This window comes from Trachypithecus francoisi, unplaced genomic scaffold (assembly GCF_009764315.1).
Source record: "Trachypithecus francoisi isolate TF-2019V2 unplaced genomic scaffold, Tfra_2.0 Lachesis_group12, whole genome shotgun sequence".
Classification (NCBI taxonomy): domain Eukaryota; kingdom Metazoa; phylum Chordata; class Mammalia; order Primates; family Cercopithecidae; genus Trachypithecus; species Trachypithecus francoisi.
The window spans coordinates 75,846,376-75,865,886 of NW_022681457.1; the positions used below are offsets into that span (position 1 = coordinate 75,846,376).

Sequence of the window (19,511 nt, forward strand, 5' to 3'; positions counted from 1 at the left end):
GCGACAGAGTGAGACTCTGTCTCAAAATAAATGAATAAATAAAATAATAATAAAAAATAATAGAGACTTGGTCTCACTATGTTGCCGAGGCTAAACTCACACTCCTAGGCTCAAGCAATCCTTCCACCTCAGCCTCCCAAGTAGCTGGGACTACAGGTGCACACCACCATGCCAGGCTCCAAATGTTAGTTCTGATTATCATCAAAATGTAGTTGCTTCTTTTTCTCTGTCTACTTTTCCCTGCTCCCTCTGTCTCCATTCATTTTTCCACAAATATTCATTGAGTAGCAGTTACTGCACCTCAAGAACTCTGCTTGCTGCTGTCATTAATTATGTTTATTTAATCAGTCCTTATAATAACCATGTGATGAGGGGTTAATATCTCACTCTTCAGACGGTGAAGCTGAGACCCAGAGGTGTTGTAAAATTTGCTCACAATCCAATTGCCAGCAGGTGCCGTGATTCTTTCCTCCCTACTCTGTCTTTCACAGTCCAGCACATCCTTTAACCGGGACGCTGTGAAAGCAGGAACTGGCCGTCGCTTCCTCGGTGGACTCCTGGACCACACTTCCTATTGCTACACCCTAGAGGTCTCCTTCTACAGCTACATCATCAGTGGCACCACAGCTGCTGTGCCCTACACTGAAGAAGCCTGTATCCTTGACCTGTCCCCACCTAGCCTTGGGCCAGCCCTCATCCAGCCCAGGGTATCCAAGTCTGACAGGTCAGGAATTAGGCCCCCAGCTCAGGTAAGGGCTGAGACTCTCAGGTGAGGATGGAGGTGCTGGTTCTGCTGGTGGCGTCTTTGGATTGTCCAGTTTGCCTCAGCCTTTAGTATGACACTCCCACCCCAATTGCCATGCTCCAAATCTTTCCCAGGTCACCTGGACCTATGGCCTGCCCATATCTTACTCTGCCTCCATCTCTCTCCCCTCTCTTCTCTCATGATGCAGATAGTCTTCTGCCATCTAAGCTATGCAAGTCCACAGGCTGGATGACGCCCCCAGGGTTGCTGAGGAAGAGCTTGATGATCTTGACTCCTTCTAACCCTGAACATACAAAACCATATTCTCTCTTTTCATCTTTTGTCTAACCTGTCCTCTCCCACCTTCTTTTCCCTCTACTCACTATTTCCCCTTCTACTTATTTTTCTCCCCCTTGTTCCCTCTTCTTCTCTACCCTCCTCCTCCCTCCTCACCTGTCCTGTGCTTCTCTCTCCTTACTTCTTTTTCCCCCTCCTCCCCTCCTTTCTGTCCTCTCTCTCATCCCATCCTCCTTTCCTCTCTTTCTCTCCTCTTTGCCTCTCCTCTGTCTTCCTTGTCTTTCCCGTCTTGTCCTCTGTGCATCTTTCTCTTTGCCTTTGCATTTCCTTTAACAAATTCCTTTTCCTCTTAGTTTCTTCATAAAATTTCTCTGAAAACTCCCAAGCTTCCATGATGAAATTAGAAGTTATTTTCTAGCTTGCCTAATTTTTTTAGGGATTATATAGTAACTCTAGTTGCCTGAGTGTTGATTTTAATACCAAGGTCACTGCATCAGCTGTAACAGATCATGGCAGATTCTGCTTTCCTTTATCCTTTGTTTTTGGGTTGATCTATGTCTCCTTTCCTAACACTTAGTTTTCTCAAAGAAGTGGAGGGAGAAGGAAGGAACGTTAGATGAAATGAACTCCGTATTTCTGCAAATTCCCCCTCCCTGGAAGTAGGAGTGCGCTTTTTAGCAATTTTTTCAACCCTTGGTGAGTGTTTATGGAATTGCTCTGCGCAGGAAAACATCTTTTCTGAAAGTGGCATGACTTAGGGCTAGTCCCACCAGCCAATTGCAAGTTAGTGGCTCTGTTTGTATGTGTGTGTTTGGGAGGGTGGGGGGTATGGTGTCCAGGTACCTTGCCAGGGACACTGGAAGCAGGGCAATGGCTCTAGAAGGAGTGGCTGGCGGGGGTAGGCCAGGTGTTAGAGCAGTGTTCCAGCTCCTGTTGGACACAGAGAGATTATGATCGGAACTGAGAGTTCCCTACGTACAGTCATCAAGGCTAAGAGTCATCTCGCAGTCTGCTTTAATACCCACCTGACTCAGCAAGGCCAAGGGAGTAGGCTCTGCTCTGAGGAAGAGGGTCTGTGGGTTCCAAAGTCCTGGCCACCTGTTATGTGCCACACTGCCCCCCTCCATGCCCCATACACACATTAGATGATGTATACAGCCTATGGCTTCTCCAGAATCTGCTAACTCCTATAATACATGCATATGCTTCATTCCACGTTGTGCTTGCTTTGCTCTCCCATAATATTATGGCAAAGGGACAGAGAGCTGCCTGGAATAAGAGTTTGAGCTTGTGCACCAAAGGGGATTCTGCAATTCTTATTCATAGGGAGATGAGGGTCCCTCCAGAGGAGGCCTGCACCTAGTTTGCTGTTGTTTTTTGCTGTTCAATATGACAGGTTCTCCTGCCTTTTCTTAGCCCTTCTGACATGCTTTTGTGTTAGAAGAAAATGTGTTTCTTAGTAGAAAGCTCACCCTTGGTTCAGGCTCAAGGTTTCCACCCCTCAACAGCCAACCCTCATTTATCAAAAGTAAACACACCATTAGTACACACCAGGAATCATAAAAGGCACCTAGGGTAAAATACTGAATAAAAAGGCATGGTTTCTGACTCTCAGAACTTTCAGTGTACTTGAGGAGACAATATACATGATAAATTCTGTGGTGGAGGAATTCCAGAAGGCTCTGGGACATTTTCATTTGACAAGTATATATTGAGTGCCTGTCATAGGTCAGGTAAAATTCTAGGCACAGGGAATGTTAACAGAGAACATACTAAAGACAAGAATGTCTTTACATGGGGGAAAGAGGGAACTCACACGCAGTCCTGGGAGTCAGGGAAGATTTCCCAGGAAAAGAGACCTCTGAACTGAGGTTTTTTGTTTGTTCGTTTGTTTTTAAGATGGAGTCTTGCTCTGTCACCCAGGCTAGAGTACAGTAGCACGATCTCGGCTCACTGCAACCTCCGCCACCTGGGTTCAAGCAGTTCCCCTGCCTCAGCCTCCTGAGTAGCTGGGATTACAGGTGCGTGCCACCATGCCCGGCTAATTTTTGTATTTTTAGTAGAGATGAAATTTCACCATGTTGGTCAGACTGGTCTCGAACTCCTGACTTCGTGATCCACCTGCCTCGGCCTCCCAAAGTGCTGAGATTACAGGTGTAAGCCACCGCACCCAACCTGAAGTGAGTTTTTAATATGAACTAGTCAAACTGGGTGAGGGTGTTGTTGGAGCGAGGATGTGGTAGACAGAGAGGGGCGTATAGAAGGTATGGGCAGGAGCTGTAAGTGGTCCCTTGTGGCTGAAGGGCTTCAGACACAATGATAAATTTGAATTGGAAAGCTGTAAGGAGTTTGATCTTGAATGTAGACAATGGAGAGCAATAGAAGGGTTTTTAATGGGGATGAAGGGCCACTCTGACTGCAGTGGAAAGGACAGATTCGAGAGGGCCAGTATTGTAGGCAGAGACATGCATTAGGATGCTGTTATAAAAATACAGGTGAGAAATAATTCAGGCCAAGACCAGAGTGGTGGCTGTGGAATATTTATAATGTGGAACTCAGAAGACTTGGTAATTGACTATTTGGGAGTGGCGGCAAGGAATGGGAGCTCGTGATTGAAAGGGGTTAGGGTGAATAGAGAGGCTATGTACAAGTTGAGCCGGCCATGATGCTGATGGGCCTACCCTGCCTTGTTCTGTCCTCCAGAGGATAAGAAGAGGAAACAAACTGCACCAGGGAAGCTCAGGCCGATTCAATGCATGCAAGGGTGATTTAACCTGGGTTCTGTTTGAAATACTTTAAAAAAAAAAAAAAAACCTCTCATTTCATAACAGAGGGAGACTTCAGGGAGACAGACTGTGATCTTTGTTGGCTGCTGGCTCCATGTCCCAACCAGAAAAAGAAATTACATGGTCTGATGGGAAAGGCAATATGGTCTGGGAGGAAATGTCCTCTAGACTAGGAATCAGGAGAACTGGATTCTGATGACAGCACCAACATCATCCCAGAGAGCACCCTCCTGCAAGTCCTGTAACCTCTCTGAGGTGAGTTTCCTCACCGTTACGAAGGACAAAAGACCTTCACACTCGTCTAACCTCTGCTGTGGGAATTAAATAGAGATATTCATTAAAATATAGATATGGTATTATGCAACAGAACGGACTTTTGATTCAGACATATCTGGGTTTGAATCCTAGGCTCACCCACTTACCAGACGTGTCACTTTGGGCAAGCTGTATAACCTCACTGGGCTTCAGATTAGTTTTCTAATCTGTAGCAGGAGGATGTAATAATACTTAACCTCACTGAGTTGCAATGAAGTTAAAGGAAGTAGCTTGTGTGAGTGTGCACTGTGAACTAAATATTAAGTGATATTGAAAAGGTTTACGTGAATGTGAATGAGGACCACTGTCTGTGTGAAAGAAGATAGATAGGGCTGTTACAGCAAGAGATCAGCGGCTGTTGTTAGGTTTGTATGGCAAAGAGCATTGGTGGGGTCATCACAGTTAAAGGTCTTGCCTTGACCACAGAACAATGACTGGTTCACACAGTGGGAGATGTACCGTTCCATTGATGGAGTTTCTTGCTTCTGTCATCCAGGGTGCCCCCTTCCTAGTATCATGGAGGCCAGACTCGTTAGCTAGAGGATACTGGATGAGTATAACATCAGGAAGGGCTGGGGATGCAGAGAATCCCAAGGGATATTTCACCTAGGTCCAGAATAGTATCCACCGCTCCGCAGACCAGAGTGTATGTATCCATTGGTTTAGTTCTTCTTGGAAAAGCATCAGCCAAACATGACCAGGGTTTTGCTCTCTGACTTCCTTTCTCCACTATATCTGGGAAATAAAGCAATGGACATGGTTGTTGATGCTTGCTTGGCTGTGTGACCTTGGACTGGTTATCTCACCACTCTGAATTTCTTTCCCCATTTGTAAAATAAAAATAGTACTCACTTTGCATGGTTATTGGGTGGGTGAAATAAGGCACTATATCTGCATTCCCCTGGTACTGCCTGGCATCTTGTAAGTACTTAACAAATGTTCTTGTCTTGACTTTTCTCAGCCCCATGCAGACTACATGGCTTTCCTTCTGTTGGTTGAATCTTTAACTTGACAATCTGGCTTTGTAACTAGCAACTAGGATTTGAATTTTGACTCCACGCTATTACAGGTGGCCTCCGGCAAGTCTTGTCCCTTCTCTCAAACTCTGTGTGTTATTCTTCCTACCCATCAGAGTTTGTGGAATAAAATTATGTGTGGACTTGATCACTATTCTAGTTCCTTCCAGCTCTGACATTCTAAGATTTTCCTGATTCTAAAATGTAAGTTATATAATTCCATGCTTAGATGAGTTAGATAACTAATCCATGGATTATCAATATTCCATGTTATCAATAATCCATAATTTTTTATTGAGTTTTAATATTCAGTGATTGCATGAACAAAAGAGTTTCTAATTTAATAGGGAAAATCAATACAAAAGTGTCCTAGGCAGCTAGTCAGGCCAAGCCAATGGCTACTTTCATTCTTTTAGTTTAGGGGTCCTTAATTGAGGGGCTTACAGATGGCTTCAACAAAAGCCTGTGAACCAACTGAAATGTATGCAAAGCTGTGAGTAAATATGTAGAGTTCATTTTTGGGGAGGAAGGCCCATAGCTTTCAACAGAACCTAAAAGAGAGACATCTTTAGAGGCTTCTGCCATGGCCAGTGGCCTCTTGGCCTCTCTCCTGTCCATGCTGTGGCAAGAATACGATGCTGGTGTCAGAGTCCTGGGAGTGAGTTCTTTTTTGCATCATTCTCACTGAGAGCCCTAATCCCATATTTAACCACTCTGAACCTCAGTTTCTTCATCTGTAAAGTGAGGATGATTATTTACTTCACAGGGTTGTTGTTAAGGCTACATGGGAGAATGCATGCAGATAAATCACTGGGCATGTAGTCTGTGCCATTAAATATTAGGTCCCTTGCCTTTCCTTCCTGTCATTTGTTGTTTTTGTGAAATGATAAACTCCTATGAATTTTGAACCATTCTTCAGGAAACCCTATTTACATTTTACTGGCCTGCCAAGTAATAAATATGCTGTGTTCAAACGATTTGAAAAAGAGGGAGGGAAAGGCTAAACTGGAATCATAAAGTAACCCAGAGCTTATCTGGCATTTGTTTATAGTCTGGTTACAAGCCAAGAGGAAATAGCTCTTTGACATAATGGATGAGAAAAACATTGGGAACAGAGACCTTGGGTCCTGAGCAAACTGGTTTCCACCCAGGCTTGTAGCTGTGGACACACTGAAATAAGAAAATGCTGGCTCTTACGGGGAAGAGTATGGCTGATGTGGTCAAGAGAAGATGCTGATGTATCAAATTCAGTTAATTGGGTTAGTCTCATTTCAGAGCCCATATATGCCTTGCACTGGGTCCTCTGAAACCTACATCAGACATTGAAGCTATCGTTTATTTCTCATCCATCCAACCAAACACATTAGACACTAGAAATAGATGAAAAAAGCTTGGTCTCTGCTTTCAAGATGAAGACAGTTTTGAGGGGAGGGAGAAAGGTAAAGAGACATCAGCATCACAGAGGGTTAAAAATTCTGACAGAGGAGAACTCTGCTGGTTGGGAAAGCAGTAGGAGTCATCTAGCCCAGCTGGGGTGGTGCAGGAGGGAGTAGGAAGAAAGGCTTCGTTGAGGAAGAGAAGCTAGGGCTCAGACTTGTAGGATGAATGGAACGCAGGGAGGAGAAGAAGGGGGTGGAGTAGCCTTCCTGGCAGAGGGAGAAGTACAGGGGAGAGCCCAGATGCTACATCCAAAGGATTGGAGGGTAGCTGGGGCTGGGCCAGAAGCAGCAGGTGATTAATAAATATAGGCAGAGCTGGACCATGGAGAGAAAGAGAAAGATTTGTGAAATATGTAACAAGTACATTGAACAGGCAGTACTCACAAGGTGCAATTATGAAACAACTTTGTTTTTTGTCTCCCATTGGCTTCATAGATAGATAGATAGAGATTATAGATCTAGAGATACAAAAGCTCTGGCAGGCCCCATGAGTCTCCAATCACTCTCAGGAAATTAAAAGTTCTCTAATTAATTCTAGTCACAAAACAGTCTCAGTTTAGCAATGACTACGTGTGGTCCAATCAAAAATATCAGACCTCTTCAAAGTAAAAACCCTCCCCATCCTCTAGCTCAGACCTGTCTCAAATAGGCTGCTCATATGACCAAGGGGTTAAGGTCTGGCTCACTTCTGTTTCTCTAACTTGGCTTCCCAGCCTTTCCCCTCGATCTGGGTAACAGCTGCTCACTCCTCCAAGGCTGAGCAGGGTGAGGGAGAGGAGAAAAGGAATAGAAAAGGTCTTAGGGGACTAGTACTCTCAGGAGACAGCATGGGCAGTCCCTCACAAGCTTCTTTAGACACACCTTCTCCTGGTGCTTGAGCTCTGTTGATGGGAGCAGATGTGTCTGCTCAGCTCAGTTCCTTATGGTTCCTTCCTCAGCCTCTGGTGATCTGATGGTTTACCTCTCTTGGGGTCACTATTCCCCTCCACTGGCCCTCATGTCTGAAGGTGAGCTAAAGATTGCAAAACTGGTTTTCTGGGTTACTTTTGCAAGTCCTGCATGGTGGTTTCATACTTCACTCTGAACTGTGATGTCTATAGTCTTGGGATCTCAGCCGAAACTACAATTTAAAAGTTCCATTTTAACATGTTCCAATATCTAACAGGTAGGATTGAGTGTTCTTGCTGATTGTTTGGATATAGGGTAGAGGAAAGAGTCAAGGAAGATGCCCAGGTTCTTGAATTGAAAACAATATGGGGCTGGGCACAATGGCTCATGCCTGTAATCCCAGCACTTTGGCAGGCTAAGGCTGGTGGATCACTTGAGGTCAGGAGTTCAAGACCAGCCTGGCCAACATGGTGAAATGCCATCTGTACAAAAATGCAACAACAACAACAGAATAGCTGAACTTGTTGGCAGGCACCTGTAATCTCAGCTACTTGGGAGGCTGAGATAGGAGAATTGCTTGAACCCAGGAGGCAGATGTTACAGTGAGCCGAGATCATGCCATTGCACTCCATCCTGGGGGACAGAGGAGCAAGACTTCATCGAAAGAAGGAGAAAGAAAGAAAGAAAGAAAGAGAGAGAGAGAGAGAGAGAGAGAAAGAAGGAAGGAAGGAAGGAAGGAAGGAAGGAAGGAAGGAAGGAAGGAAGGAAGGAAGGAAGAAGGAAGGAAGGAAGAAGAAAGAAAGAGAAAGAAAAAGGGAAAAAGAAAACAATATGATAGATGGTAGGGCCAATCATTTAGCTACAGACTCTTGGAGAAAAGGGTTAGAGAGGGGGATATTTTGAGCTCTGTATGTAACGATTGAGTATAAGGGGCCTATATAAAATCCAAATGGAGAAGTTTGGTTGGCAGAGGACTTTATAGGCCAGAAGTTCTGGAGACAGGCCTGGGCGTTGGATAGACTCAACATGGATTTTTCTACAAGGTACTATAAAGTCACAATGAAGAAAAGGTTTTTTTGGTGTACACAGTCAAGGTGGGCTTCTGCTTGATAACTTGGTGAAAAGAAAGCTAGACTGAGAGTTAAGACCCCAGTTCCAGTATGACCTTTTGCCCCTTGACCCCCTCATAAAGCTATGTGGCCTTGGTTAAATCATTTCACCTCTCTAGCTAAAGCCTGATACTAGGTAGATACTCAGTGAATACAAATCAATGAATGAATGAAGTGAAAGCAGGCCTCACCCAGCATGTGCTAGTCCACTTGGATCAAGAATAGGGCAATGAGTTATGTGATCTGTGCTGTTCAGAAACAGTATCGGCACCTGTATGTGGTTGGGGGTGGGTACTGCCTAGATGTTCGTTCTTGCCAGGGAGCCTTCACTAAATTTTAGGTGGAGGACAGGAGAGTAGGAAGCAGTCAAGTTTCACCTATTGATTGGCATCTAAAGATACCTAGATACTTCCTAGTTCTTGTGTGTCATACCCAAGGTCAAAACTTTGTTAAGATTACTAAGTAAAAAAACGCTTCCATCAGAGGGTTTTGGGAACCGAAGTCTAAACTGTACTGCATGGAGTCTGTTGATTTTTTTCTCCTCCCTACAGACATGGGCTAGAGTTTGATCTTTAAATATGAATCCTTCTGATTGACTAAGTGGCTGAACTAATAAGAATAATAGTAGCAGTAATGGTAAAAATAATAATATTGAGAATGTGCTTCACGAAGAGGCTCAGGTCCCCGCACTAGAGCGTCAACTTTGCCTGTAACTTGTGATGTAGGTTTGAGGAGGTCTGTTCCCTGCTTTGGGTCCTAATTCTCCTGTCTTTAGTGTAGACGATGAAATGATATGATCTTTAAGTTTATTTCCAGATACATAGAGAATCATTTGATTTGGGCCTTTGAGATAGTATCTCCATTTCACAAGTAGGGAAATGGAAGCCCCGAAAAATCAACTAACATGCCCCAGGCTGCACAGCTACTAGTGGTAGAGTGGGAACATAAATCCAGATTGATCCAGCTCAAAGTGTGTGTTCGCTCCACTCTGCCGGCTAGGTTTTTATCTAACCCTCCTCCCTGCTCTGGAATCTTCCCAGTTTCCCTCCATTTCCTGTTGGACAAGAGCCTTTTCTGAACCCTGCAGAGGTTGGGACCTACTAGTCAGCTCTTACTCTCACCCCTCTCTCTGATCGGCATCCCTAGCTTTGACCTGTTTGTAATCTCTCATAGCCCAGTTGTAGCTCTGCTGGATGCTGCCCAGACCCTCTCTCTGCAGTGCCCGGTTGAGCTGCTGCCTGTTGTGAGCCCTGCCTTAGGCTGACTGCCTCTCACCTCCAGATCAAAATGTGCCCCTGATTTCTGAATGTCTCCTGCCCAGGCCTGGAAAACCTAAACGTTATTACCTTCCCCTAGCCTCACTCATCCCCTAAAATGAGATTTCTAAGGGCTTTATCTGCTGTTGTCAAGTTTATGGCCATAATTCGAAATGCTGTTAATATTACTGTCAGCAGAGAGCTACAAATTACAAAGTTGTAAAGTTACTTTATAGTGATAACTGTCAGCCTTCACTAGCAGCACCTGCAAGCCTCCATGGAAACCAAGTCGATGATAAATAGAGTTGATATTGTTTCAGGATTATGGCTGTTAGCTGACGGTCAAAAGAAATCCTGGCTGGTTCCTGTTTGTCTACATGAATATCCCCTTCAACTTATGCATATAATACTTGTGTTCCCACCTTCTTATTGCACAAATGTGGGGAGAGCCCAAAAGTTGAAAGACCATTTACCCAAGATTAGCTCCAACCAGTTTCAGGTTTAGGCCTAACTTTTATCAGTCCAAGGACAACGAGAGGGACTGTCTGCTATGTTATAGAAGCTTAATAAATAATTGTTGAATGCATGAATGCCTGGAACATTTGAGGGGGGCTTAATTGGACAATAATTGGAACAAAGATATTGAGTCATTTCTGCCTTTAGAGTAAAAAGAATGAAACAAAAGCAGCTTTGGAAGTAATGATTTGGGGAAATGAAGCTTCCTGTGCAGTAAAATGGTTTAGGCATCTTAATTGACGCTATTAAGTTTGATATTGATCAACAGGGCAATGTGTCAACTCCCACATCCACCACACTACCCTCTGCCAAAATTGAAGCTGATTTTGGCTGCATTCACATAAATAGATTTGGGGAGCAAAGAGGTGTTGGCCTTTCTTTGCCCTGCTATGTCAACGACCCTGGGAGCTATGTGTTCATTTCTGGCCCCCACTCTATGTCAAACAGTGATAAAATGGTGCACAGGTCCTGAGGCATCAGGTGGGAAAGGGAACACAAAGCTAGGTTTACCAACTGCCCTGGTTTGCCTGGGACTAAGTGAGGACTTTCCCAAAACAGGGGACTCTGTGCCAAAACCAGGACAGTTCTCAGCAAACAAAGATGGTTGGTCAACCTACCCAAAGCTATGACATATGAGGAACTGGTAAAAAATAATTGGGGATATTTTCTTTGGCAAGAAGCCATGTAGGGGCTACATATTTGCTTTGGTCAAATTTCTAAAGTGGCGGTCCCCAACCTTTTTGGCACCAGGAACCGAATTCATGAAAGAAAAATTTTCAGTGGACCAGGGTTAGGAGGGGAGATGGTTTCAGGATGAAACTGTTCCATCTCAGATCATCAGGCATCAGTTAGATTCTTATGAGAAGTGCACAACCTACATCCCTCATATGCATGGTTCACAATAGGGTTTGCATTTCTATGAGAATCTAATGCCACTGCTGTTCTGACAGGAGGTGGAGCTCAGGTCATAATGATCCATTGCCTGCCACTCACCTCCTGCTGTGCGCCTGATTCCTAACAGGCCACTGTAAAAATCCATGGCCAGGGGCTCAAGGACCCCTGCTCTAAAGAGCTCTCATGAAGCAGAGGGAGTAGATCTGTTCTCTGTGCCTCTAGAGGTTAGAACTACAGCCAGTGGGAGATAGCTCCATTCTGAACTTTTATGGGGAAGATAATGACAGGGAGGCTCTGGAATCCAAGGCTATACTCACTGAGCACCTACACTGCACCAGGCCCTATGCTGGTTTCTGAGGATGCAGAGCTGAGTGGCTGTAGCCTATGCCTGGTGAGGTTCCCAGGTGGTGGAGGAGATGGGCAGGAGAGTGACTGCAGGAGAGTTGTGACAGATGGGAACACAGGACATGGAGAAAAGGAGCATCTAACCTAGCCTTGAGGGGATCAGGGGGTAGGAGGAGGTGCAGGAAGGAAGAACCATCACTTTTACCAAGTCTAGAAGAATGAGAAGGGAGCAAAAGACTTTGCAGGCAGAGAGAGTAGTGTGTGTCCAGTCCAGAGAGCTGCTTTCCTCCTTTGGACATGTTTGAGCCTTGGGTGTGAGTTAGGGAGTGAGAGGCAATGAGGCCAGAGAAGGCTGTGGGAACCAGCTAGTGAAGCACCAGTGACCCACAACCACACCAGTGCTGCCTGGAGGGCACCATGGCAGCAGTGGGGAGGATGAGTTGAATGGGCTCAGTTGGAGATAGGTGAATGTATCACAAGCAAATGCCACAGCACCTCACCAAGTAACACCTGCCTGCCCTTCTCACTCTTCATCTTTAAAAGGATGTATTCCTGGGAGATTTGCTCTGAAAGTAAATCTAAGGATCTCCTTCCTCCTGATTCCCCTTGGGAGCCCTGATCCAGTTTCTCAGATCATACTATCTGGCCAGAAGTTTGGGATATCTCCTAGTGGAATGTTGTGTATTGGACAGTGTTTTGATGTGAGATTCACGAGCCGCATACTTTATTAATCCAGTTTCTGCTGCTGACTTGCTATGATCTTGAGCAAATCACTACCCTGCCCGGGATCCCATTTGTAAAATGAAGGGTTTAGACAAAGGGCCTCCATCCTTCAGGCTCATTCAACGACTTTATTTAATTTGGATCTAACATTTATTGAACATCTACTACGTACAGGACATGGTCATCTTAGGATTTTCTGTGACCCTTGGGGCCACAGGGCCATTCTCTATAGGACCACCAACTCTCCCTTTCTTTCAGAAAGACCCTAAAACTAGCACCTCATACCCCACTTCAGGCTGCATGCCCAGCCAAGACATGCTGCCTGTCTGGGATTTCTTATCCATCAATATTTTCCTCAAGATGATAAATGTGCTGCCAATAAGAGGAGGCAGCTGCCAACTCTGTCTGAGACAAGGGCCTTTAGCTGGGGTTGTGGCCGTGCTTGGCTTGTTGATGTGTCTCAAGAGACAGGAGGTGGGAGTTGTGGCTGGGAGGGATGCAAGTTGGAACTTAGAGGGAGGAGGACATCAGGATCACTGCTCTCAATCCATGCAGTTTCAGCTATGAGTCAGCGGAGAGGAGAGAGGAGACAAAGGATGCTCGGCTGTCGGTTCAAAAAAAAGAAAAGAAAAAAATACATATTTTTTATAGTATTTATGAAGCTCCTGCAGAATGCCAAGCCCTGGGCAAGCCATCCAGAAATAAACAGCATTCATCAGTGTATAAAGCGTATTCAGAACCATCATTTCATTTGATCCCCACAGCAATCCGTAGATATGAGTATTCTTATCTCTATTTTACAAACAAGGAATTCAAGGGTCAGAGAAGGAGGTGCACTTTGTCTCTGTGTTCCTATCCTAAGCCAAGACCAGTCTGAGGCTCTAGAAGTACAGACACTCAGAGCTGGACTAAGGAAGAATGTCCAGGTGGCACAGTGCATAGGTGGTGAGGCAATAGCCTCACAGAAGCTTGAACTTGTTTCTTCTGATATTAAATCCTCTGATTGCTCCACTAAAAGACACTTTCTTTGAAGAAATCAGTCATATGATTGAGGAGCTAATAGCTGAGATATAATAGATGCCATTGTTAATAATAGAATGAAGCAAGCATAGCCTTTGGAGCCAGACTGACCTGGGTACAAATCTTGGTTCTGCTATTTACCAGTTGTGTGAACTTAGGCAAGTGACCTAATCTCTCTGAGCCTCAGTTTGTCCATCTGTAACAATGATTATTATGATATTTACCTCACAGTGTTGTTTTCAGTAGATGGAAACAAAACAAATTTTCAGGTGCCTAATAGATTACCTGGAATATAATAAGCACTCAATTAAATGATACTCTTATTATTACTAGCGAAGTACCCAGTTGGATGAAATCTGAGTAATGAATTCCTGGGTTATCAGAAGAGATGAAATCTGTTTGGATTATAGGTTTCAGGGAAACTTCCATGAAGGGTTTTTGAGATTCCTAAGGGGTTCTTCAGATTCTTAAATAACCGCCTTCTCAAAGGTGTGTTCAGAGTACTCTGATATCCCAGTAGAGATCTCTGTCCTCATGTGCATAGTTTGGAACTTTTACCAGGACAAATTCACTTAGGGTTAGTCTCAGGACTCAGTCTACCATGAAGATCTGTGACTAAAGCTAGGGTTCAGTCTGTAACTGGGATTTGATATTTGATGCTCAGCTAGAAACAGCATATATTAGCCCTCCTTAGTCTGGTGTTGAGGAAACATGTCATGATAAAGTGTTAAGACACTTGGGTTCTCATCACAGAATTTAAGAACTGGAAAGTCCAGTGGTTTTAATTTTTTAATGTGAATGTAGACAGCTGACACTTCATCTGTGCCACTTTCCCACTCTGCCTACTGCACCTACCTTGTAAATAGCTGGGCAGATCAAATGACATAGTAGGCGAGAAATTATTTTGAAAACTATTTCACTCTGGACTCAAAGAAGGGATGATTCCTGGTGAAGGGGAAGAGCAGGAAGGGGCTGGGGAGAAGTTGGAAGCATGTTACTCTTTTGGACAGAAAGATCTAGAATAGGGAAGAGGCAGGGGCAGGGCCTAGAGGAGGCGCTGGGCTGGTGTAGAGGCAGCCACAGAGGACCCAAGTCGGTTTAATTCCCAGCCTGTGTTAGCAGGGATGTGCATCACAGCCTAGCTTCATCAGAAAGATGCTGGCCACAGGGCTGGTAACCCACTGAACTGAGCAACAGTCTGGACTCTCTCCCAGCTCCTTCCCTCCGCTGCTTGCCTTTGGGGGACCACAAGCTGCAGCTTCCTTGCAGTTGCCTGAGGTTGAAGTGCCCTCTCCTGGCCCCCAGGGTGCATGGCTGCTGTGAGAGTCAGGCTCCCCTCCACATAGAGGATTGGAAGGCAGTCTGGTCCTTTGTCCGGGCTAAGTCCTATGCTCTGGAGGGCTTGAGCTATCTTTGTGGGGCTGGAGAGGGGAGGGGCACCCCCACCTCAATTCTCCCAGTTCTCTCTGCATAGCATTTCTCTTCCCTGCATAGGTAATCTCTCTTTCCTCTTTCATTCCCCATTTTGTTTTCATTTTTGTCTTTTTGTCTTTCTATTTGACCCTCTCTCTCCCACACACTCACTCACACACACACACACACACACACACACAATTGCACATAACTTTATTACACCCTCTCTTACCTTCTCCACTTTTTATCTTCTCCCCCCACCCAACCTCCCTTCTTTCCTCCCACCTCTTCTACTTTTTTTTCTTTTTCTTCCTCCTTAGCTCCCTCTCTCAAGGTGAATAGTGGAAATGTGTTGCACTAAATCCACATTTAGTGCCAGACACTCAAACAAGAAGCCACTCTGTCCTCTCTTAAGTGGAGAATTAAGTATTCTCCACTTGGATGACCTTGAACAATGCTTTGTGCTCTGACACCTTAACTGATGTTGAGGATTGAATGAGGGGACCTGTGTCAGTGCATATCACAGTGGCCTCTGACTTGGGCAGGGGCTCAGCAGTCCCTGTTCTTCCTCATATCCCTTTCAGCCCCACTCTGCTGCCTCCTTCTTTTGTTCTTTTTATTATTTTCCAATTCTTCCTTCCCTCTCTCCTTCCTTCACTTTCCCCATTCCTCATACCATAGTTCAGATTCAGATTCAAATGCTGTAATACCTGTTGAGCTTTTCATAAATTGGGGACTTGACCTTCACCTTGAAAGAACTGTTTTTGGGTTTCACTGTCTCTCACTTCTGCCTCCTCAAGAGAGGACAGAGTGGTTTCTTGTTTGAGTGTCTGATGAGGGGCTGAGTTAACTGTGAACTGAGTTAAGGGACAACCAGAGGTTGTCAGCATGCCCAGGGGGGTCTCTGTTCCCAGTGTGTCCTACAGGAAAGGTTTGTGGTGAGGAAGAAATCTCCCGAGGCCCACATGACATCCTGGTGGATGTGTCCATGGGCCAGTTATTTTAATTTTCTTGCTCATTTATTTATCACCTGTGGTAAATTATAACAAAAGCACCTGCCACAATAAAGCAATGAAAGACATTTCCTAGCCCTGAGCTCTTAAGGAAACATCTCATCTGGGAATCCATGTGGGGGCCCAGTAGGAGGCAGTGGCCTCTGGCTTCAAGAGCATTCCTTCAGCAGATGCCAACATGAGTGTCATGATGCCTCTCATAGTGTCCCCTGATGAATGCCAAGGGCACAGTCCCAAAACACAGTGCAAGGATGCAGCTGTCTGAAGTCTAGCTAGACACTACACCAAGGCTATTGTGAGTAACCTGCATCCTTCATGCCATCCTCTGAGACTATCATATCTCTCAGCTCAGCTATGGAGAAAGCCAGGAAAACCAAGGGGTACAGGCTCAGGCAAAGGCCAGGAATGCAGGGATTTGAGCTGATGTGGCTCAGTGGTTGGGAACTCAGACTCGGAAATCATACAAGTCTGGTTTCAGATCCTAGTTTTGCCACTTCCAAGCCCTGTGTGACTTTGGGTAAGTTACTTCACCTCTCTGCACTTCAGATATCTTATCTCTTGAATACAAGTAATGGTACAAACTTTTCGGGGTTGTGGTGAGAATTAAATGAGCTAATGCATGTCAGTACTTAACACCCTGACTGACTCCTGGTAAGGGATGATATCTATTATTACGCCTTACAGTTCTTTTTTTTTTTTTTTTTTTTTGAGACGGAGTCTCGCTCTGTCACCCAGGCTGCTGGAGTGAGTGGCCGGATCTCAGCTCACTGCAAGCTCCGCCTCCCGGGTTCACGCCATTCTCCTGCCTCAGCCTCCCGAGTAGCTGGGACTACAGGCGCCCGCCATCTCGCCCGGCTAATTTTTTGTATTTTTTAGTAGAGACAGGGTTTCACCGGGTTAGCCAGGATGGTCTCAATCTCCTGACCTCGTGATCCACCCGTCTCGGCCTCCCAAAGTGCTGGGATTACAGGCTTGAGCCACCACGCCCGGCCTACGCCTTACAGTTCTGTGTACTCGCTTCATAGGGATCCCAGAAAGTCAGGGATCTGCTGAGCAGGTGGTTGGGAGGCCACCTGATTGCCTGGATGGAGAACTGTCTGCACCACTACAGAGACACACGAAGCCAGATGACCAGTTTTAAAGCAAAAGAGGATTCTTCTTTTGAGTTCTCTCATAAGAAAGTGTGACTGTAGTCGACCCCTACTTATATGCACTAAGGCAGACTGGAAAATCTCATGCACACATCCCCTTGGCTAAGCACTTTCGTGATAGTATGTGCGAGGGATGTCTGGGATTCTGGGAATGCACATTTACAGTATGAAGAAGACGCCTGAGTTTTAGAAAGTCGGGAATCTCTCTCGAGAAGAGAGAGATTTACTGCTTGCCTACTATGTGCCAGATACTGTGTTAAGTGCTTTACGAGCTTATTTAATTCTCACGGCAGCGTTATGAAGCAGTCACTATATCTTACAAGTAAAAAAAATGTTAACCCATGATATTAACCTACCTGGAGTCACCAAACTTGTATGAGGCATAGTCAAGCTCTGAACCCAAAACCCCAGGATTCCACAGCACTGTTCTTCCTCCTGTACTCACATCCAGACTGTCTGTGAGACTTCACCTGCCATGTCCCACCTCTCACAGCCCTCCAGCCCCTACTCCTCCTTGAAGAGGCAGCAGACCAGGAAGCTGTGGCAGGACAGACCCCTCTCTCCAAATATGGTACACATTGGCTTCACTTTGCTTTGGTTTTCTTCTGAGTGACTGGGAGTTTCTACTTAGCCTAAACTCCTCCATACCTCTTCACCGGAAGGTGATTGTTGAGGGAAAGTTACTGGGCTCTGTTGAAAGTCATTTTTAGATTCCAGAGCAGGACAAGAAGGAAAAATGACTTCACATGTGCATGACTAATTCAAAGCACTTTCATCTTCAAAATGTCAAACTTTATGGTCAGTGGCTGTTTCACAGTGAACAGCAGCACTGTGAATATTAAACTACCAGGATGGCAGGGCATCTAGACTGGAAGTCTTTGTAAGGGCAGACAATCTCCAAAGGTGATGGCTAGTGTGGCAGGCCAGCTTTGAAGTACAATTTGAAAACACAACTTCATTGTAAGTGATTGACCACCTGAGATTAAGATGTTCTAGGTAAATGGCATATATTAGCATGAATCTTTATTACAACCCCTAAAGAGTGGCATTATGGTCCCATTTGGTGATGGTGGAGGGTTGGGAGCGAGGTTGATGCTCAAGGTAACTAGGGGATTTGTCCAAGGTCACATAGCAAGTATTTCTCCTGGTTCTCAAACCCAGGTCCGTCGCCCTCCTCCAAAGCCTGCTCTTTTGCTACCATAGTATGCTGCTTTTTGACTTCATGGCTTTAAAGCAACTTGAACTTATCCATGTTTAGACCCACCAGTGACCCACCCATTTGTTCTAAGAAGGATTTGGAAGAAGTTAGTAAGGACCTACTTCATGTAACCTTAGGTCTGTGGCAAGAAATAAGGCCTTAGAAAAAGTCCATTAGGTCTGGGCTCCTGGAAACCAGGCTGGAATCCAGACTACCAGAAACAGCCTGTGTGACTCAGTAACTCCATTTTCCCGCTCTGGGTTTTTACTTTTCTACCTATAAAAATGTGACCGTGAAAAACACAAAACAGATATCTACCAAGCACCTACTCTGTCACATGCCCTGTGCTGGGCATTGGCAATCGAAGATGAGTAAGACATTGCTTCTTCCCTTAAGGTGCAGTTGAATGAAGAAGTCTCTAATACTCTTCCCTGATCAGACGTTCTATGAACTCAAACTGCAACCACAAACATGGATGCTGGGTCAAGGGCCTTTGACTCTGTTCAGTGTGACTTAGGTCTATTATAACCTAGACATAGGGCTTTGAGCGGTACCCTAATGGGCCCAGGGTCAAAGCATACACAGAGACCAGTGGCTCCAGGTAAAGAGGCTGGTGAGCACTTTGAAATCAAAAGGAGCAGACACTGGCCATTCATTTTTTCTATTATTCACTCATTTGTTTAACAAAAAGTTTCTGAGCATTCCTTCTATGCCAGGCCCCATACAAGGTGGCTGAGGACCCAGTAACGGGTCAGGAAAGGCTCTTGCATTCCAAAAGTGCAGTCTTATGGAGAAACGGGCATCCAAATATTACTATTAATAAGAGTACCCTGAAAGGACACATAAGGTAGAGAGGGGACATCAAGGAGAAAGTGCGTAACTCTGCCTTAGGGGGCAGGAATGGCTTTGTAGAGGAGGAGCCCATGAGCTGAAACTCACAGAATGAAATGGACAATCTAGGCCAATGCCCAGAGACATGACACAACATGCTGTTTTGAGGAGCTGGAAATGTCTGGAGCTTCAAGTACAGGGAAGGGCTGTGGGTGGAGTATTCTTCCTAGCCCCACTAATGTTGGGCATACCTGGGTAACTTGCTTTGGCCAAAGGAACACTAATGGAACTAACTCGGATGGAGGTCTTCCACGTGCCTGTGTGGTTGGGGCTGGCACTTGCCACTCCAGTGATCTGCCAGGGGAAGAGCATGTCACAGGGAGCCACTGCCACTTCAGCTCCACCCCAGGATGAACAGGGAGGAAGGCAGACCTGAGTTCCACCTGTGGCCTGGAGCCAAGCCAGCCTAAAGCCTTATCTTCTGGTCATTTATTCTAGATCAGTCAGATCAACCACCTGCAGATGCAAGAGAGAGAGAGAGAAGAGTGTTGTTTTA

At 45.3% G+C, this 19,511-nt stretch overlaps 1 protein-coding gene across 2 annotated transcripts in view; it reads left to right on the forward strand.

The window, feature by feature from the left end:
* The window catches only part of AGBL4 (ATP/GTP binding protein like 4), a 1,514,939-nt gene that overhangs the window by 1,439,872 nt on the left and 55,556 nt on the right, over positions 1-19,511 (forward strand). For both annotated transcript variants that reach the window (XM_033226452.1, XM_033226454.1), the window contains exon 11: positions 492-654. In XM_033226452.1, the coding sequence (XP_033082343.1) occupies positions 492-654 (163 nt within the window). The remainder of the gene's footprint in view (positions 1-491; positions 655-19,511) is intronic.